Below are 22,349 nucleotides of genomic sequence, written 5' to 3'. Positions count from 1 at the left end.
TGTCTTTCTTAGTCTCTGGGCCTGTGATGGGAGGAGCAGCCTCAAAGATTTCTGAAATGCCTTTGGAACCTTCTTCCTAATTATCCTATTAGCACCAGGCCCCCTTTTAGTCATGCTTTAGCAAAGAGTTATTCTGACACATCCTTGGATTCCTCTCCTGAAAATTGTCTTGTCTTCTCTACCACTATGTCCAGGCTGAGAATTTTCCAAATTTAATGCTATTCTTCCCCTTTAATTATAAACACAGTCTTTAGGTCATTCCTTTGCTGTCACGATTTAGCATAAGCTATTAAAAGTAACCACACCACTTCTTGAACACTTTGCTGCTCAGATATCTCTTGCACCTGACACCGTAGGTCATCACTCTTGGTTCAGCCTTCCACAAAGCCTTAGGGCATGGACACAGTACACCCGAGTTCTTTGCTACAGAGTAACATGGGTCAATTTTGCCCCGCGCCCAATACGTTTCTCATTTCTATCTGAGACTTTTCAGCATGGCCTGTACTGTCCATATTTCTATCAGCATTGTAAAAAATTTAAATTTAGGACCTTCCAAATTTATCATGCAAAAGGGAAAACCTAAGCCCTGAAAGCTGACTGAGGTAACACAACTTCCCCCGACACTGGTGCATGACCCTTGCTTTCTGACCTTTGTGTTGAGATGTTATACATTAACTAGACTCTTCTTTATTCAAATCTGAACTAAACAACATGAAGATAGAGACCGTTGTGGACTGTCTCCTTTTAATAGAATGTTAAACTATGCCCTTAGAGTGTCATCAAAAGTAGCCAATGAAATCTTATATCTATATGTTAGCCTTTTTTAATGGAAAATGTAATTTTGTTCATCAACTTCATTTTGCCGGTATAAGCAATCCTCATTTTCCCCTACACCAGGAGAACTGCTCACCATTCTTTGGAGTAGCTGTGCTCCCTGCATGGCTGCACTCATACTTTGTGCTTCAATGAGCTCTTTTAACTAGATGCTGAGTCTTTTGACTATTTTAGGTTGACAGCATTTTGGTCACAACCGTTTAACCACTCTCTAAGAAGTTTCAAACTTTCTCTCAATTCTTTGTCTTCTTCTGAGCCCTCCAAACTCTTCTAACCTCTTTCCATTGCCCAGTCCCAAAGCTTCTTTCACATTTTCAGGTATCTTTATAGCAACACCCTACTCCCTGGCAACAATTTCCTGTTGTAGTCCATTTTTTGTTGCTATAAAGAAATATCTGAGGCTGGGTAATTTATTTCAGAAATGTTTATTAGGCCCATGATTCTGATAGCTGGAAATTTCAAGATTGGGCATCTGCAGCTGGCAAGGGTCTCGGGATGCTTCTATTCATGGTAGAAGGTAAAAGGGAGCTGGCGTGGGCATGGATGACATGGTGAGAGAGGAAGCAAGAGAGATAGTGGGGAGATGCCAGGCTCTTTTCAACAACCAGCTCTTGTGGGGAATAATAGGATTAGGACTCACTCACTCCTGAGGGAGGGCATTAATCTATTCATGAGGGATTCTCCTTCATGACTCAAACACCTGTTAGGCTCCATCTCAAATTTCAATATGAGGTTTATTGGGAGTAAACATCTAAACTGGAGCACCTCAGAACACCTTTCTTCTCGGAAATATCTGTCCTTATCAATTAGTCAACAAATATTGACTGAGTGCTACTCTCAGATAGACAGAGATGAGCATGACAGATTCATTCCTGTTCGGAAGTGAGACAGATAATAACGTGTAAAATAATTAAGTTCATCTTATATACCATAAAGGATAAGTCAGAGGTCAGATCATGTCACACCTCTCCTCAGAACCCACCAGTGAATCTCAATTTCATGCAAAATTAAATTCAGAGTTTTTACCTCATTATTCAAGGTCCGGTATGATTTTCACATGCTCTCTTCATCTCTGGCTTTATGTCCTGTTCCTTTACCCCCTTATTCACTGCACATCAACTACATGGTCTTTCTTCCTGTTTCTTGAAGGCACACTCTGCCTTAGGGTATCTACACTTGCTGTTTTCTCTTCTCAGACTGATTTTTCATAGATATCTACATGGATAACTCTCTCTCCTACTTTATTTCCTTGCTAAATATTTTTGTCAACTTCTCAATGAAGCTTACCTTGATCACCTTCTCAAATTGGCAACCCACCTCCAAGTTAGTTCTTCCTCCTCCTCATTACTAGGCACTATTTTCCCTAATACTCACTACCTGCTAACATATCTACTTACTATTTTTGCCTCTCTCTCCTTCCATTAGAATCTAAGCTTCATGAGGGCAGATATGTTTCCCCATTTTGTTCAATGATTTAGCTCAAGGACTTTTAACAGTAGCTAGCACACAGTAAGTACTCAGTAAATAGCTGAGAGAACGAATAAGGGATGTAAAGAAAAGAAAACATGTTGTTATAATAATGTGTGTGCCTGTGTGAGGTACGTAGCTGTGTATGTGAGACAGCCTAAGTGCATGTATGTTTTCGTGTGTGTGCATGTGACTGTGTGGGATGTATATATAGCTGTTATGTGTATGCGGTTATGTGTGTAAAGACATGTGTGTCATAGGCTCAAAATAAAGGGATGGAGGAAGATCTACCAAGCAAATGGAAAACAAAAAAAGCAAGGGTTCCACTCCTAGTCTCTGATAAAACAGACTTTAAACCATCAAAGATCAAAAGAGACAAAGAAGGCCATTACATAATGGTAAAGGGATCAATTCATCAGGAAGAGCTAACTATCCTAAATATATATGCACCCAATACAGGAGCACCCAGATTCATAAAGCAAGTCCTTAGAGACTTACAAAGAGACTTAGACTCCCACACAATAATAATGGGAGACTTTACCACTCCATTGTCAATATTAGACAGATCAACAAGACAGAAAGTTAACAAGGATATCCAGGAATTGAACTCAACTCTGCACCAAGCAGACCTAATAGACATCTACAGAACCCTCCACCCCAAATCAACAGAATATACATTCTTCTCAGCACCACATCGCACTTATTCCAAAATTGACCACATAGTTGGAAGTAAAGCACTCCTCAGCAAATGTAAAAGAACAGAAATTATAACAAACTGTCTCTTAGACCACAGTGCAACCAAACTAGAACTCAGGACTAAGAAAATCAAAACCGCTCAACTACGTGGAAACTGAACAACCTGCTCCTGAATGATTACTGGGAACATAACGAAATAATGGCAGAAATAAAGATGTTCTTTGAAACCAATAAGAACAAAGACACAACATACCAGAATCTCTGGGACACATTTAAAGCAGTGTGTAGAGGGAAATTTATAGCACTAAATGACCACAAGAGAAAGCAGGAAAGATCTAAAATTGACACTCTAACATCACGAAAATTACAATTAACTAGTTTCCCCTTTATTTTTCAGAGTTGGGATTCTCCAGTATGCAAATATTTTGATTCTGATTTTTAAAATTAATATAGCTTACACTTTTCCCAAGACATACTAAACTGCTCTTAAATATTTTAATGGCCACATTATATGTTATTGAGTTAATGTACTACAATTTTGTTAATCATTTCCTTGTTGTTTGGATGTTAGTTTTTTTGTTTTTGTTTTTTTTTTTGTTTTTTTTTTTTTTAGTTTTAAACAATGTTGTATGATCATCTTAGTGCACCACACATTTTCTGCATTTTGAGTTTTTCTTTTATGGTGACTTAGGAAGGTAGAATTTCTGAGCTAAAGGATATTGCCAATTTTATGGTCCTGCATACTTTTACCAAATGGTTGCATACAAAGGATGAAGCCTTTACATTCCCACTGGCAGAGAATGAGTACCCACAAGTGCCCCACGGCTCCGGTAACCTGTCCTACAGAGGGAAATCTGAAGCTCTTAGTGAGACTAGTGGGCAGATGCTGAGCCTCCCCCGAGACAGAGGGAGAAGTCAAACCACCAAGCATTTGCTAGGCTGAGCAGCATCTATGTGGTCGGGGCCAATGATATTCTTTTGCTCGTTCCAGCATTGCACAGTGATCCTGGGGATGCCGTTTGGAAGCTGCACGCCTTTGACATCTTTAGGGTTGAAGAGATGATGCTCCCCATGGGGGCTGACCAGTGATCCATTAGTTTCTCATGGAGCCTTCGGAGGTCTACGGGGCCTTCCTGGGGTTGCACCTCATTTCCGCCACTCCTGACTTCGCAATTTACTCCTTTGGATCTTTCCAGAAACAGTCTTTGGCAGTTCTGAAACAAAGGCCACCTAGTGACCAAACACAAAACAAAACAAAACAAAAAACACTTGGAAATCATCATTCCTCAAAAAGACTTTTGTTTTGAAAGAGCCATTACTGTCTGCCTGTCCTTGATTCAGGGTTTCCCCCTAAACTGCCAGGAGCAAAACAGCTGGAGCCTGGAGCACAGGATCTTTTTGACAGCATTTGAGCACCACCTCTTGTATCTGATTTATGGTAGGGATCAGGCTGTTCTTAGGGCAAGAACAAAATGTGCTCTGAGGAGAACCCAAGTGAAGAAATACAGAAAAAACTGAAGCAGCAGCCAGGGTTACAAGTTTCTCCATATCCCCACAGCCTGTCACAGGGCCTGGCCCTGAGTTGGGGCCCAGGCAGAGCGTGCCCATTACCCTGGAAACCCTGACGTTTACCTTCCTGGGGTATTTGTATGGTGCAGTCACCCTTTTCACATGCTCCTGGAGTTCCCGCGTTAGTGCCTCTGGGTCATGAGAGTAGTAGTCTGGAGTAAGGACTATAAATGCCTTTACCACCTGCAGCAAAACAAATACCCAGAAAAGATCAGACCTTGTATAACAACTCTTTTCTCCTTAAGTGGCCCTTGAATAAGTGCCTACATTTATCTTTGCACCATGAAAGTTCTACTAGTTTTTTGGGCACAGTCAGTGACACAAACAACATCAATTTTTCTTTTGCTGGCCTTTCCAGGTGTGACTACTAGGAGCATTGACCTTTGTGGGTTGATTTCAAACTCCTACCTATTTCTCAAATTACTCCCCATACTTGGAATGACACCATTGGAAGCCAACATTGCTTCTCTTAAGAAGCAAATATTTTGGAGAAAAGAGGTTCATAAACTCCTATGGCCATTTACTTCCAGATTTTCCTAACAAGGTAGGTAGGTATGGGTTTGAACAGGTGGGACTGAGGAAAATGCAGTCAATTTCAAGGGGGACTAGGTATTTGGGAGTTTGCATGGATGAACATTTGCAATCAGCAGACCCTGAACTGCACCACTTCTGTTCCAGACATCCCAAAGGACATTCTACACCTTGGGTCTCTCTGTCCACATCTTTCCTGCAGGCTGTCGTATGCCAGGGAGGAGGAAGTGTCCCAGACTCAAGCACAACAAAGAGAGCACAGTTTCTGTTAGCAATGGAAGGTCACTTGGATGCTTATTAATTCCAGCATTCCTATCTGTTAACAGTATTCTATTAAGGGGTAGCTCACTGTCCTTGCTTACTTCTCGCAGGGAGGAAGGCCACTATCATTTCATGTTCAGACAGATACGCTTTTAGGAAGAGCTTCCTCTGACTACTGTAACTACTAACCATTTGTTGGGCGCTTTCTGCGCACCAGACTCAGTTCTAAGCACTGTACATGGATTAAGTTTGAGCACACAACCATTCGTCACAATCCCAGTTAACTCATGGCATACAGAACTAGTCATACGTTTCAGGTGTGATTTCTTCAGCACATCAATGGGACTCCACACCTCCCTTATTCTATATTAACGGCCTCTGATTTTAGTGGAGAATCACTTGGTCAGGCGTGGCTGGCTAAAATGCAGATTCTCTGGGCTGCATTAGGTCTACAAATCTGTATTTTAAACAAGAATCTCAGATGATACAGTTGCAAGCAGTCCAAGAACCAGACTTTGAGAATCTCTCCTGCGGTCCTGGTGCTTCTGAGAATGCAGGCTGATGTTGCACTAACTTTCAAAACGTAACTTGTGCTTTAGGATTATGTTGGATGTAAGCCAGTGAAAAGTAGCTAAGTCTGCCTGTAAGCTGATCTTTCACATACTATGTGTTCCTCTGGGACCCACAGGAAGATTTCTCCTGACTGGGCGCAGTGACTCATGCCTGTAATCCCAGCACTTTGGGAGGCCGGAGCCAGTGATCACGTGAGGTCAGGAGTTTAAGACTCCAGCCTGACCAACATAGTGAAACCCTGTCTCTACTAAAAATACAAAAATTAGCCAGGCGTGGTGACACATGCCTGTTATCCCAGCTACTGGGAGGGGGGCTGAGGCAGGAAGGTCGCTTGAACTTGGGAGGCGGAGGTTGCAGTGAGCCGAGATTGTGCCACTGAACTTCAGCCTGGGCAACAGAGCAAGACTCCATCTCAAAAAAAAAAAAAAAGATTTCTCCGATGAAAGCCCAGCTTATTAAATTTGGCCCATCTTTCTGGTATATCAGGGTCATTTTGGATACATATTCTATCCCTCTCAGGTTACAGCCATCAGCAAACTGTAGCTGGTGTGCTCGCTATGTCCTCATCTGCAAATAGAAAATGACTTTTTATTAGACAGGATGGATAACAGAGCCTGCACCTCCCCCTAAGATCTCCTGCCCCATAGCCAGCCTCTCTGGGACCCAGTTGTGTCTGCTAAAGAGCAAAGTGTTGGTGTTTTCCCGTTATATCCCTTTAGAGAGTAATTGTATCTCTAAAGACATGAAGGCAATGTGTGTCTGATGGTGGCATTTCAACTTTGTGGCACATGGATGGAGGTGAAATACAGGACAATCTGAGCCTTCCTGCTTGTTCTGCTGGGTGCTAATAGGTACAGAAGCAGGAGGCTGTGTTCTTGGGTGCACTGGTTACCTCTCCCCTGATGGGGTCTGGGCTGCTGACCACGGCCGACTCCAGGACAGCAGGATGCTCTGCCAGGGCGCTTTCCACTTCAACAGGCCCGATCCGGTAGCTGGAAGGGAAAAACAAACTCTTCCAAGTGGACTTCCCTCAACCCCCATGAAACTTCAAAGGGAGGAGGAAAGTGCAGACAACTTGACCTTGAAGAATTGATCACATCATCATTTCTTCCCATGAACCAAAAGTAGCCATCCTTGTCCATGCGAGCTCGGTCCCCTGTGATGTAAAAGTCCCCTTGTTCTGATGCAGCTGTCTTCTCAGGATTGTCCTGAAAGACAAAGAAAGCCCGTGAAGGACCCTCTGGGAACAGCTGCTAAGGCCAGTTACTGCGCCAGTAGCCCCCTGTAGGAAGCTGGAGATCACTCAACCGAAAGTTCAGCAGTTCCTGAAGTCCAGGCTGCCCAGAGTTCCCCAATGGACAGGGAGCTATGGCCCTGTTTAGTTTTTAGTTATGGGATTTCCCTCTTTTGATTGGAATCAACTGCCAGCGAATGGTTAAGGGCAACCACCCACCACCATCCTTAGAAGGGCCCCACAGGGCCACTGGCTATGTTTTTTAGGACAAAAGAACACACAAATACTCTTTGCGCTCGGGAATCACTGAGGGTAGAAAGTGAAGGGCTAGGCCGGATGTGGTGGTTCATGCCTGTAATCCCAGCACTGTGGAAGGCTGAGGTGGGTGCATCACTTGAGGTCAGGAATTCAAGACAAGCCTGGCCAACATAGTGAAACCCCATCTCTACTAAAAATAGAAAAAATTAACTGGGTGTGGTGGTGCATGTCTGTAATGCCAGCTACTCGAGAGGCTGAGGCAGGAGAATTGCTTAAGCCCATGAGGCAGAGGTTGCAGTGAGCTGAGATTCTACCACTGCACTCCAGCCTGGGCTATAGGGCGAGGTTGCGAGATTGTGCCATTGCACTCCAGCCTGGGCTACTCCAAGTGGGAAAAAAAGGAAGGGAAAGGAAGGGGAGGGGAGGTGAGGGAAGGGGAGGGATGGAAGAGAAAGGGAGGGAAGGGAAGGGAAAAGAAGGGAAGAGAAGGGAGAAAAGAAAGAGAGAAGAAAAGGAAGGAATGAAAGGTGGGAAGGAGGGAGGGAGGAAGGAAGGAAGGAGCGAGGGAAGGAGGGAAGGAAGGAAGGAAAAGAAAGAAAGAGAGAGAGAAAGAAAGAAAGAAGGGAAGGAAGGAAGGAAAGATGGAAGGAAGGACGGAAGGGAGGGAGAAGGGCTCACCAAAAAGCCCATTGGTGTGGGGCAAGAGTAGAGGAAAGAGAAAAGCAGTCAAACTCCGATTCTCAAAGTTTTAAAGAAAAAGCTACTACTCAGCAATAAAAATACATGAAAACACACAGATGACTTGCAGAAACATCATACTGAGTAAAAGAAACCTGACAGACAAATTTGAATAGTTAGTGATTCCATTTATATGAAGTTCTTTTTTTAAAATGCAAAATTATTACACAGTGACAACAAACAATTTATCAATTGCTGGGTCTGGAGTGGAGAGGATTGGCTGTCAAGGGGAATAAGAGAGGATTTGGGGGTGAAAAATGTTCCATATTCGACTGTGGTGGTAGTTACACAGGGGCGTATGTGTGTTAAAAGTCATCAACCCGCACACGTAACATGGGTGAATTTCATTGTAGGTAAATTATATCTCAAGTCAACAAGTACCTTCCGAGAAAAAAGAAAAAATATAAGCTACCAATACCTAAAAATACATCTAGCACAAAATCTCTAAGATGTGTATGGAGAAAACTTAAAACTCGAAACATTAAAGAAGATATAAATAAATGAAAGAAAGACTTAATCGACCTGGTGCAGTGGCTCATGCCTGTAATCCCAGCACTTTGGGAGGCCAAGGCAGGTGGATCACCTGAGGTCAGGAGTTCAAGACCAGCCTGGCCAACATGGAGAAACCCCATCTCTACTAAAAATACAAAAGTTAGCCGGGTGTGGTGGTGGGTGGCTGTAATCCCAGCTACTCGGGAGGCTGAGGCAGGAGAATCACTTGAACCCAGGAGGCGGAGGCTGCAGTGAGCCAAGATCATACCACTGTACTCCAGCCTGGGTGACAGAGCAAGACTCTGTCTCAAAACAAAACAAGATAGACTTAATTAATAGAGATGTCAATTATCCCTAAGTTGTTTTATAGACAATACAATTCTAGTCAAAATGCTAGCAAACATTTTCCAAGGAACTTGACAGTTGATTCTAAAATGTAAATGAATGAGCAAAGGGCTAAGAATAGGTAAAACACTTCTAAATAAGTTGAAAAACAAGGATAGAGTCATTCTCCCACATATGAAGACTTACGGTAATGCTTTTGTGGATAAGACTTTATGGTATCAGTACGGAGACAGAGTAAGTGATCAACGAAATACAAGAAAGTGCCAAAACCTAACTATGACTATATCAAACTTTCAAAAATTTATTTATTTATTTGAGATGGAGTCCCACTCTATTGCCCAGGCTGGAGTGCAGTGGTGTGATCTCAGCTCACTGCAACCTCTGCCTCCCGGATTCGAGCAATTCTCCTGTCTCAGCCTCCCAAGTAGCTGGGACTACAGTTGCCCGCCACCACACCCAGCTAATTTTTATATTTTTAGTAGAGATGGGGTTTCTCCATATTGGTCAGGTTGGTCTCTAACTCCTGACCTCAGGTGATCCGCCTGCCTTGGCCTCCCAAAGTCCTGGGATTACAGGTGTGAGCCACCACACCTGGCCTGTATTACACTTTTATATCTGACAAAATTATCATGACAGATAACTGGGAAAAGGAGGATTTATTCAACAAATTGGTTTTTCATATAGAAAAAAATAAAATAGACCCCTATCTCATACCATGTATACATCAACCACAGATGGATTATAAACTTAAATGTCAAAAGCCGAACTATAAAACTATTGGAAGAAACTATAGGTGAATATGTGTATTTCCTACCCCAAAGTTGAAAATGATTTTATAAGACACAAAAAGCACTATCCGTAACATTTAAAAACTTAATGATTTGATGACATGGAAATAAACGCTTCTGTTCAATAAAAATAGCTTAAAGAAAGTGAAAGAAAGTGAAAAGATAAGCTACCACCAGGGAGGAAGATTTTAGCAACTCTTATAACAAATGACCAATATAAAGAATATATTAAGAACTCCTACAGGCTGGGCGTGGTGGCTCATGCCTGTAATTCTAGCATTTTGGCAGGCTGAGGCAGGTGGATCACTTGGGCCCAGGAATTCAAGACCAGCCTGGGCAACATGGTGGAACCCCATCTTTACCAAAAAAAAAAAAAAAAAAATTAGCCGGGTGTGGTGGCGTGTGCCTGTAGTTCCAGCTACTCGGGAGGCTGAGGTGTGAGGATCACCTGAGCCCAAGAAGTTGAAGTTGCAGTGGCCATGATTGTGCCACTGCACTCCAGCCTTGGTGACAGAATGTGACCCTGCTTCCAGAAAAACTGTATTAAATAGTTGCATAATATTTCTGTGTGGTGGTGATATTAGCTATTTGAGCAAATTCTTGTGTTAGAAATTTGGGTTCTTTTTAAAAAATTTTTTCTCTCTTCTTTTTCTCCTTTTTGTTCTTTTTCTTACTTTCTTTTTTTTGCCTTCTTTTTTTTTTTTTTTTTGCTATAATATAATATAATATAATATAATATAATATAATCCTTTACATAACTAATTTCTGGTATCAGAAATTTAGATAGTCCCTCCACCATTTTTATCTGTTATAAACAGCCAGCACTATAACAAACATTTGTGCATTTGACAATTTGTTTCCCTAGGAAAATAAGCACATTCCTTATATGGGTTATAAAGTTGACATGGGCCTATTCATGTAACTGACATGTGCAATTCCACTAAATGGGAATGACCAACATGAATTTGAAATGTTTCTGTTTATTGTGGGGGGAGAATGAGCTTAGCTTATCAAAAATCACAGAACAATTTTGGTTTGAGATTCTCTGGAATAATTTTCACATGTTTCATGATTCTCACAGAAGAGATTTAATATTTTTCTCTTAATTAAGAATGAGCTGGGCCGGGCACTGTGGCTCATGCCTGTAATCCCAGCACTTTGGGAGGCTGAGGCAGGCAGATCACTTGAGGCCAGAAATTCCAGACCAGTCTGACCAAGGTGCGAAATCCCGCCTCTACTAAAAATACCAAAATTACCCCGGTGAAGTGGTGTGCGCCTGTAGTCCCAGTTTACTCGGGAGACTGGAACACGAGAGTTGCTTGAGCCTAGGAGGCGGAAGTGCAGTGAGCCAAGATCACACCACTGTACTCCCGCCTGGGCAACAGAGTGAGAAGACAGTGTTGCAAAACAAAACAAAACAAAACAAAAAAGATCTGGAAAGAAAACTAACTGTTGGTACAGGTGATGGAAAGAATCAGTCAAAAAAAATTAAAGATTCTTGTCTAGCAAATAACTTTTCAAATTACTTTAGTACACTCAGTGGAATGATCTCACAACCAGGAAGAATGTGTACAAGTGCAGTAAGTACCAGAGTCCTGCTCCACACCGAGTGGCATGAAGTAGACAATAAATAATGAATGAATACATTTTTCAGTGGGGTCAAAGATTTACTGTTGTTTCCAAGACTGATGAGCAGAAAAATACATTAAAATGTTAACATGATCTCAGCTTGGCATGATTACTATGTTGTGGGTTTTTGTAAGTTTCTGTGATTTTAAACAAAATAAAGTAAAAGATTATTTCTCGTGTAGTCACAGAAAAACCATTAAAATGCAACATTCCAAAAACAAATGGACTGGTTTGTTTCTGCTCCTTCTAATTCTGTAGCTGATTGACAGCTTAGTAGACACATGAGATGGCATTTCTATTAAGCAGTGGCTCTCAGGCTTGGCCGCACATTCGAATCACCTGGGAAACTGATCCACACCAGAAATGTTGATTTTAATTAGCCTGAGGTGGGGCTCAAGCATCAGCAATAACTGACACTTGCCAGGAGTTTCTAGAGCACAGTCAGGTCTGAGGGTTTTATAGAGAAAGCTGTGAAGAAAAGAAAGCCCAACATAAACACCAGCCAAGGTGAATACAAAAGAGAAGCAATTACTAAATTATCCCAGAAACCTGGACTGAAATTCCAGGTTTGTGCCCTGCTAGCAAACCACAAAGAGAAACCTGAAGACAGCTCTGACACAATAGTGCAGTTTGACCTTTATGTATTTATTAATTTACTATTATTATTATTTTTTGAGATGGAGTCTCGCTCCCTCGTCCAGGCTGGAGTGTGGTGCTGCGATCTTGGCTCACTGCAACCTCCTCCTCCCCGGTTCAAGCGATTCTGCTGCCTCAGACTCCCAAGTAGCTGAGATTAGAGGCACGTACCACCAAGTCTGGCTAATTTTTATATTTTTGGTAGAGACGGGGTTTCACTATGTTGACCAGGCTGCTGTTGAACTCCTGACCTCAGGTGATCCACCTGCCTTGGCCTCCCAAAGTGCTGGGATTACAAGTATGAGCCACCACACCCGGCTGCAGTTTGACCTTCAGAAGCTCCTTTCCTTTACTGCACCTCGATTTTCTCCTCATTAAAACAACGATGCTGCCCTCATGTCGTATGTTTGCGCTTTCAGACACACCCCCATTTAAATCCCATGTCTTGCCTATGCTAGTTGCATGATGCTGGATAAGTCACTTCCCCTTTGTAGCAGCTTCCTTATCAATAGTAGTCTTCCTTATCAATAACAGAACTTTACTAATAACAGTAGCAACCTACCTCATGCAGTCATTGTAAGGGTTAAACAAATAGATATTTACAAAGTGTGGTGCACAATGCTTAGCAGACAGTCACTATCATGATAACGGCTGTTCCCATCTCTTACCAAATAGCAATTGAAGAAACAGAAGGGCCGGGTGGGTCTGATACGGATGGCAACATTCCCCTCTTCTCCAGGAGGCAGGACATTGCCCCCATCATCCACAATCTGGCAGGGAGGTCACAGAGGTGCATGTATGAGTGTCTACACCCTGGGCCACTGCAGCAGCCCAGAGGCCCCTGCCAGCCAGGCCTGTGTGTCTTTCTCCTCTCCACGCCAGGCCTCGCCAGAAGTGGGGGGAGGCTGCTACCTGCACATCGTAGGGTGGGAACGCCTTCCCCATGGATCCAGACTTGATTTTCATGCCTTTTGGATTGGCACAGATGACAACCTGGGGAGAAAGCAGTACGGATAAAGAAGAGCCTTTCCACTTAGCTTCTTTCCCGGGCCATGCCTTTCTCTCGCCCTGCCTGATAACTCTTTCTCTCATCCTCTTTTTTCTCCTCCCTCATTTGCTTCTTTCTTTCCCTTCTCCTCTCTCCATTTCTCTCCTCTCTTTCTCCCTTTTTTCTTTTTTCTTCCTCCCTCACTCCTTCCTTTCCTTCTTTCCTTTCCTCTTTCTTTCCTTTCTCCTTTCCTGTTTTTTCCTTCCCTCCTTCATTTTATTTCCTCCTTTATTTCATTCCTTTCCCCGTTACTGCATTCTCCATGTTCCTCTGTCCTCCCTTCTTCTTTCTTCACTATTTCCTTCCTTCCTTTCATCTTTTTCCTCTTCCTTTCTTCCTTCCTTTCCTTTCTCTTTTCTTTATTTCCTCTCTCCCTTCCTTCTTCATTTTCTTCCTATTTTCTTCCTTCCTTCTTGCCTTTCTTCTTTTCTTTCCATAGTCAACAAACAGTTATGGGGCACTCCAGGGGGCACTCAAACATAAAGAACTTAATGCATCTCTGAGCCAAAAGACTCAGTTGATCCCCAGATCTCTTCCTAGATGACTGTAGAGGACGCTGCTTAGAATCTGGAACTCTGAACAGCGGCACATGTAGGCTGTCTTGGTAGAGACAAACAATGCCTTCAACCGTGAGGGCTGGTTTGCTGGTCATGGTATAATTGTAAAAGCACTTTAAAGTACCATTTTTTAATTTTTAAGAAGTGTGTGTGTGTGTGTGTGTGTGTGTGTGTGTGTGTATTTCAATAGGTTTTTGGGTATGAGCGTTTTTTTGTAACATGGATGAATTCTACAGTGGTGAATTCTGAGATTTTAGTGCATCTGTCACTTGAGTAGTGTACATTATACCCAATATGTAGTTTCTTTACCCTCACACCCCTCCTCCCACCTTCCTCCTTCTGAGTCTCCAAAGTCTTTTATACCACTTTGTATGTCTTTGCATCCTCATAGCTTAGCTCCCGCTTATAAGTGAGAACATATGGAAATCAAAAGGGAAGGAAAGCTGATGGAGTTTTGTTATCAGCTTCTCCCCTGGGTGGAGGAGAGGTGGGGTGGTCCCTGAGAAGCTTCAGGGAGGTGACAGCTGGAGAGGCAGGAAGCCCTGGAGGGGACCTGGCCCCTCCAGTACTCACCGTTTCAGACTGGCCATAGCCTTCGTACAGCTCCACACCGGTCTGGCGTTTCCACTTCTCCCTCACGTCAGGGTTGAGGGCCTCTCCTCCGGTCAGACAGTGCCTCAGGCTCTGAAACTGGTACCTTTCTCAGGCAGGAAAACAAGGTCACCTATGTCTGGATCTTCATACCACCCGCCTTCTGGTGCCACTGCCCAGACGTAAACACCCACAGGCACTAGAGGGTAGACGGCCCTGCTTTTTAACCTGCTCTAAGTGAATCCATCCTCTGGCTTTGCAACCATTCTCCTCATGGACAGATAATTTTTAAAAGATTCACCCTATCTGAGTTTGGGATAAAATCAGAAGCTCATATAATAGGTTTTGGCATAATATGGTGAGTTCCAGGTAACTTGGCCAAAATAATTTAGTTGGAAAAAAACTGATTGATCATAAATTGGTTAGGACAATAATCTGATTGAAAACGATAGATAAATCAATTAGAAATTGAAAAGATAGGCCAGGCACCATGGCTCACACCTGTAGTCCCAGCACTTTGGGAGGCCAAGGTGGGCAGATTGCTTGAGCTCAGGAGTTGAAGACCAGACTGGTCAATGTGGTAAAATCCCGTCTCTATCAAAAAATACAAAAAATTAGCCGGGTATGGTGGCACATGCCTGTAGTCCCAACTACTTGGAAGGCTGAGGTGGGAAGAAAGCTGGAAACCAGGAGGTGGAGGTTGCAGTGAGCCAAGATCATGCCACTGCACTCCAACCTAGGCGACAGAGCAAGACTCTGTCTCTTAAATAAATAAATAAATAAATAAGAAAGAGGAAAAGAAAGGAGAGGAAAGGAGAGAAAAAAAATTGAAAAGATAAAAATTAGTCCTCTAAGAATCCCACAAATTCCTACAGATTAATTATGTTGCAAAACGCCCTTTCTGTTCAACAAATCATCCAAACTAAAAGAAAAAAAAAATCAGTGATTGCAAGTACATTTTCGGTCTTGGAGGAGAGAGGAGATCAAATTGGCTTGACAAAATTACTTAGTACTACCAAATGGCATTTAACGACATTGTTCTTAACAAGGTACTTGGAGCTTGCTTTCAGCCAAAATCATCATCCGGAGATGCACACATCAGATCACCGAATGGGATGAACTTCTTACATTGGAGAAGAATTCACTTTTAGAAGCATGTAAGAACTCCCTCCTCTGGGCACTTGGTGGGTAGATTCATGTGATTAGGAAAGATGAGAGGATGACTCCTCATGACTTGGGGGAGGACAAAAGAGGGAGAACAGGTCAGGGTTGGTGGGTACTGAAGGACGGTGGGCCTTTCTCCATATACCCCAGCAACTAGCCCTGTTCTGCCAGAAGATGTTGCTTTGGCTTCACCCAGGATGGAGCCATCATCAGTGCCTTGTCCCTTTCTCTTGGGTGCCCAGTGGCATGTGGTCAGAGAACAGTTGGCTGGGGTGAGTCTGAGGCTGAGAGTTGGGGCATCTACTGTGGTGTGAGCTTGTTAGTTTCACCAGACCTGAGGGCCCTGGCCACAAACCCCACTCCATAGGTGGCTAACAATTGTCCAATCATTTATCTCGCCTCACAGAAGCAGCAGACACACTGCTGAGAGAATAGCCCATGGGTGTATGGTGTGGGGAGAAGCCTATCTCAGGTGCTAAAATTTCAGACTGCCCTAAATCTATTTAGTTCCATCTGGATGAAAATTTTTGGGGGCCAAAAGCTTGTTCTTGAGGGGCATCTGTGAGGTTTACAGGTATGTTGACTTGTCATTGTGTATGTGTATAAATGTGTGTGTGAGAGAGAGACAAAGAGAGAGGCAGAAAAATATATAGAGACAGAGAAAGATAGATAGAGTTGGAATGAGAGGATAGTTGTATGTGTGGATACCCATGCTATATATTCACATACTTAGACCCTCAAAGCACCAAACAGATGGGCTGTACCTGGTCAGATCCTCCTGCACAAGCAGCCGAAAGATGGTTGGGACACAGCAGAGGGTGGTTATCGGGAATGTGGAGAGAGTCTAAACAAAAGCAAAGGGTGAAAGATGTCCTTAGAATCACTGGGGTGGGACCATGAAGATGGAGCCAAATGCACTGCATCTTTATATTCTCACTACCAAAGCAGAGAAGTTGAAAACTATGTGTGGAATCCAGCATCCAAGATGGTGCCCAGTGACCCCTACTTCCTAGCATTTGCACCTTTGGAGGAATCCCCTCTCACCTCATACCAAAGTGGGTCTGTGACAGCAAAGGCATACTGTCAAGGTGATGAATATCACTGTCAAGATTCAGTTGTACAAAGACTACGGTTTCTGTCTTGGATGTTCTTTCTCTCTCCCTTTCTTGGATCCCTTGTCCTGGGGGAAGCAAGCCACCATGTTTTGAGTATGCTCAAGCCATCCTATGGACAGGTGCGCACAGTGAGAAACTGGAGACTCCAGCAAACACCCAGTGAGAAACTGAAGTCTACTAAAAACCACCAGTGAATTTTTTTTGTTTTGTTTTGTTTTGTTTTGTTTTTTGAGATGAAGTCTCGCTCTCTCACCCAGGCTGCAGTACGGAGGCAAGATCTCAGCTCACTGCAACCTCCATCTCCCGGGTTCAAGCAATTCTCTGCTTCAGACTCACGAGTAGCTGGGATTGCAGGCACCCTCCACCATGCCTGGCTAATTTTTGTATATTTAGTGGACACGGGATTTCGCCATCTTGGCCAGGCTGGTCGTGAACTCCTGACCTCATGATCCACACGCCTTGGCCTCCCAAAGTGCTGGGATTACAGGCATGAGCCACTGCACCCAGCCACCATGAGTTTGTAAGCAATTTTTCAGCTTCAGTCAATCCTTAAGATGATTGCAGTCCTAGCTAATATCTTTTTTTAAATTATTGTGGTAACATACACACAACATAGAATTTGCCCATTGGAAAGGTTTTTAAGTGTATAGTCCAGTGGGATTAAATATTTCCACAATGTTGTGAAACCATCACTACCATCCACCTCCAGGACTATTTTTATCCTCTCAAACTTAAACTCCGTACCCATTACACAATAATTTCCCATTACTCTCTCCGCTAACTCCTTGTAAACACCGTTGTACTTTCTGTCTCTATGAATTTGACTACTCTTGGTATCTCATGTAAGTGGAATCATACAATATTAGTCCTTGTATGACTGTCATGTTTCACTTAGTATAATGTCCTCAAGGGTTATCCACATTATATCATATAACAAGATATCCTTCCTTTTTAAGGCTGGGTAATATTCCCTTGCATGTACCCACCACATTTTGTTTGTTCATTCATCTGTGGATGGACACTTGTGTTGCTTTCACCTTTTAGTTATTGTTAATGCTGCTATGAACACGAGTGTACTTTGCTGACCTCTTGATTGCAACCTCATGAGAGACTCTATTCCCAAATCCCCTCACTAAGCTGCCTCCAGCTTCCTGACCTTCAGAAACTGTGAGATAAATGCTTGTGTTTTAAAGTTCTATGTTTGGGTATAATTTATTACATAGCAATAGATAATGAAAACACTATGTCAGAGCTAGGGGCAGTGTGAGGAGAAGGTCCATACACTGGCTGATCAAGCATTACATGGATAATGATGGTGATGAGTTTGATCATGATGATAACAATCAATATGGGTTAAGAATCTACTATATTTGGTCCACCATGTGGTACCAGCTTACTCCTGCAAGAATGGTCATAATCAAAAAATCAAAATAGATGTTGGCATGGATGCAGTGAACAAGGAACACTTCTACATTGCTGGTAGGAATGTAAACTAGTACAACCACTATGGAAAACAGTGTGGAGATTCCTTAAAGAACTAAAAGTAGAACTACCATTTGATCCAGCAATCCTACTACTGGATATCTACCCAGAGGAAAAGAAGTCATTATATGAAAAAGATACTTGCACATACATGTTTATAGCAGCAGAGTTTGCAATTGCAAAAATATGGAACCAATCCAAATGCCCATAAATCAAGTGGACAAAGAAAGTGTGGTATATAAATATATATAATGGAATACAATTCAACCATAAAAAGGAATGAATTAATGGCATTCACAGGGACCTTGATGAGACTGGAAACTATTATTCTAAGTAAAGTAACTCAGAAATGGAAAACCAAACATTTTATGTTCTCCCTCATAAGTGGGAGTTAAGCTATGAAGATGCAAAGGCATAAGAATGACATAATGGACTTTAGGGACTTGGGGGAAAGGGTGGGAAGGGAGTGAGGGATAAAAGACTACAAATTGGATGCAGTGTATACTGCTTAGGTGATGGGTGCACCAAAATCTTACAAATCACCACTAAAGAATTTACTAATGTAACCAAACACCACCTTTTAGTTACTGTTCCCCCATAACCTATGAAAATAATTGTTTTTTTAAAAAGAATCTACTATGTTTTGAAACAACCTAAGTGTCCGTCAACAGATGAATGGATAAAGAAAATGTACATATACACAATGGATCCATAAAAAAGAATGAGGTCCTGTCATTTGCAATAACATGGGTGGAACTGGAGATCATTATGTTAAGTGAAATAAGTCAGGCACAGAAAGACTAACTTCACATGTTCTCACTTATTGGTGAGATTTAAAAGTCAAAACAATTGACCTCATGGAAATAGAGATTAGAAGGATGATTACCAGAGGCTGGGAAGGGTAGTTGGAGGCTGAGAGAAAGGTGGGGATGGTTAGTTGGTACCAAAATAATAGAATGAATGAATAAGACCTATTATTTTAAAGCCCAACAGGGTGACTATAGTCAATAAAAACTTAATTGTATATTTTAAAATAACTGAAAGAGTAAAATTAGATTGTAACACAAAAGATAAATGCTTTCAGGGGATGTATACCTCATTCTCTATGATGTGATTTTCATGCATGGCATGCCTACATCAAAACATCTAATGTACCCCGTAAATATATACACCTACTATGTACCCACAAAAATTAAAAATTATTTCAAAAAAGAACTTACGATGTGCTGGCCCCTTTGCCTTGTATCATTTCATTCTCACAGCAACTCTATAGAGAGATACGTTATCCCTTTCTTATAGGTGAGGCTGAAACTGCAGTTCAGGGAGGTTAGGCAACTTCCCCAAGGCCACACACAACTAGTGAATCAAAGGTGTAGGATCAGAGTCCAGGTCTGACTCTTTGACTGATGGCATAACCTGTGCAGTTAGCTACCAGGTGATACAGCTTATCTCAGTACAAATAATATGAACAGTAGAGCCCTCTGACATTTTAAGGAATGACACTTAGGATGTGGGGGGCTGGAGAAAGGTGACCTGTGTCTTGACTGGGGGCACCAATCTCCTCCCTCCCTATAAGAAGACCCTGGGAGGCTGAGCAGGAGTCACCAGGACTCTCTAGTTGGGCCAACTACTCATGTTAAACACCATGGACAGTAGCATTTGGAGTTGAGGCACAGACTGATTTTGCCTAAGGGTTTGACAAATACCTAGGGTTTTGGCAGAGGCATAAGGAAGAAAGTGATGGAGACAAGGGCACCCCATGCAGGAGAAATAGCAATGAAATGGTCTTAATCTAGGAATCTAGCTAGAGCATAGGCAGTGATGGAAGGGAACCAGGTGGTCAGGAACCAGATTATGGAAGGCCTGGGAGCCACACCAAAGAAGCCTTAAAGTCACTGATTCATGTGTTTTCTCCTGCAGCCTGAAATCTAGATCCCACTCATCTGATTTATACCCAACACATATGGGGTGTTGTTGGTTTTTCCTCTTACATTCAGGATAACTTTGGCATCAACTCGGGGCAGCTCATGCACAAAAATGCAGGCTCCATTAGGCCAGGCAGAGAAGAGAGTCCAGGCTGCTTTCACCCAGCCAGTGTCAGTCGTGTTCCAGAAGATGTCCGATTCGGTCAAGGCCACCCACCGTCTGCCAAAAATTAGAGAACGTCAGCACCCTTGGCGATGACTCTACCTTTAAGAAGGATTGTATTATCTATATCACCACATTTGGAGCCCTGCTCAGTAGGTACTCACTTATACTTGTGAAACCTGAACAAGAACCATCAAGTCAACTATTGTCTCAACAGGCATTTGTTGAGCATCTTCCATGTACCTATGCCCTAGACTAAGAATACAGAAGCAAAAAGAGTTTCCAGAAAGTTCACAGTCCAGTGGATGTGATATATAAGGGAAAAAGTTAACCTCAGTACTCTGTGCTAAGGTCACTTTATTTAGCCAACATTTAGCACTTAGTCTGGGTTAGCACTAGGGATATAGAAATGAACAATTTGTCTTGCTTTAGGGCCTTAGAGTTTAGGAAGTATAAATATCTAGGAAGCCACTGGAGAGCATGTTTTAATAGAGCTAAACACAAAGCCTTGTGCAATTACAGAGAATAGGCACCTAATCCAGAGCAATGTTGGAGATGAGTTTCTGAGAAATGCTCTGGTGGAGGAGATGACACTTGAGTTAGACATAAACAATGCATAGGGATTATATAGGTGAGGCAGAGAAGCAGGAGCATTCCAGGAATGGGAAACAGTGTCTGCAAACATGGAAGACAGAAAAGCAGTCATGCACTTGAATCCTGGGACACAGGCACTCCTGGTTCTCCCCCTTTCGTTGGCTGTTCCCTTCTCAGTCTCCTCTGCGGAGTCCTCCTGGTCTCCCCTTCAGTGCAGAAATGCCTCAGGCACTCAGTCCTGAGACCCATTCTCTTTTCAGTTTATATTACACTTTGCTGATCTCATCCCATCTCATGGTATGAAATACCATCTTTACACTGATAAGTTCAGCATGAATCTTTCTCTCTAACTTCAGACATGTATATCCAAATGCCCACTCAACATCTCCACTTTTAACAAGGGGATGGAGATGTCTAAGAAGACTCTCAAATTGACAACTCTATAAGCAAACTCTGTTTTCTTCCCACTAGACAGCTCATCCCACAGTTCTTCCCCCATCATTTAGTGCATCCGGTTGTTCAGGCCATTCTTCTTAGAGCCGTCCTTGACTCCTCCTTCTCATTCCACACTGACTCTGTCAGCAAGTCTTATTGGGTCTAGGTTGAAAATACATTCAGAATCTCATCTCTTCTCCCAATTCTCCCCAGGCAAGTTACCATGCTTGCCTCTTAATGTACTAGTCATCTTCTTTAGCTGTTTCCTCTACAGTTTCATTGTGAACCCAACATCCCAAGTGAGCTTTTAAAAAACATATTAGATTACGTCACTCCTCTGCTCAAAATATCCAATGCTTCTCAAAAAAAAATTAAACATAGAATTACCATGTGATCCAGCAATTTCATTTCTGCATGTACACCCAAAAGAAAGAAAAGCAGAGACTCTAACAGATACTCGTATGCCAGTGTTTATAGCAACATTATGGACAACAGCCAAAATGTGGAAGCTACCCAAGTGTCTATCAACAGGTGAATGGATTATTTAAAATGTGGTCGAGGCCAGGCGCAGTGGCTCATGCCTATAATCCCAGCACTTTGAGAGGCTGAGGCGGGAGGATCACGAAGTCAGGAGTTCGAGACCAGGCTGGCCAACATGGTGAAACCCCATCTCTACTAAAAATACAAAATTTAGACGGGTGTGATGGCGGGCACCTGTAATCCCAGCTACCTGGGAGGCTGAGGCAGGAGAATCGCTTGAAACCGGAAGGCAGAGGTTGCAGTGAGCGGAGATTGCACCACTGCACTCCAGCCTAGGCAAAAGAGAAAAACTCTGTCTCAAAAAAAAATAAAAAAATAAATAAAAAATAAAAAACAAAAACAAATAAAATGTGGTCTATCCATACAATGGAATATTTTTCAGTCTTAAAAGGGAGGGAAATTTTGACACATGCCACGACATGGATGAAACTTGAGGACATTATGCTAAGTGAAAGAAGCCAAATTGCAAAACAAAAGGACAGACTGCATGATGCCAATCACATGAAATACCTGGAGTATCAAATTCACGGAGATGAAAAGTAAAATAGAGGTTACCGGGGTGAGGGGAGAGGGTAATGCGGCGTTATTGGGTAATGGGGGCATAGTTCTCATTTGGAAAGATAAAGTAAATTCTGGAAATGGATGGTGATCATGGCTGCACAACAGTGTGAATGTATTTAATGA

The 22,349-nt window shown here is 42.6% G+C and overlaps 1 protein-coding gene across 1 annotated transcript in view; it reads right to left on the bottom strand.

The window, feature by feature from the left end:
• Positions 1-4,086: 4,086 nt before the first annotated feature.
• The window catches only part of ACSM5 (acyl-CoA synthetase medium chain family member 5), a 30,743-nt gene continuing 12,480 nt past the window's right edge, over positions 4,087-22,349 (bottom strand). The window contains 10 exon segments of the mRNA XM_007987164.3: positions 4,087-4,209; positions 4,212-4,227; positions 4,630-4,749; positions 6,824-6,923; positions 7,012-7,139; positions 12,720-12,821; positions 12,964-13,044; positions 14,230-14,353; positions 16,176-16,255; positions 20,000-20,153. Coding sequence (XP_007985355.3) covers positions 4,172-4,209; positions 4,212-4,227; positions 4,630-4,749; positions 6,824-6,923; positions 7,012-7,139; positions 12,720-12,821; positions 12,964-13,044; positions 14,230-14,353; positions 16,176-16,255; positions 20,000-20,153 — 943 coding nt within the window. The 3' untranslated portion in view covers positions 4,087-4,171.

Source organism: Chlorocebus sabaeus, chromosome 5, assembly GCF_047675955.1.
Source record: "Chlorocebus sabaeus isolate Y175 chromosome 5, mChlSab1.0.hap1, whole genome shotgun sequence".
Lineage (NCBI taxonomy): Eukaryota > Metazoa > Chordata > Mammalia > Primates > Cercopithecidae > Chlorocebus > Chlorocebus sabaeus.
The sequence above is the reverse complement of the archived record's forward strand: the minus strand, read 5'-3'. Positions and strand labels throughout refer to the sequence as shown.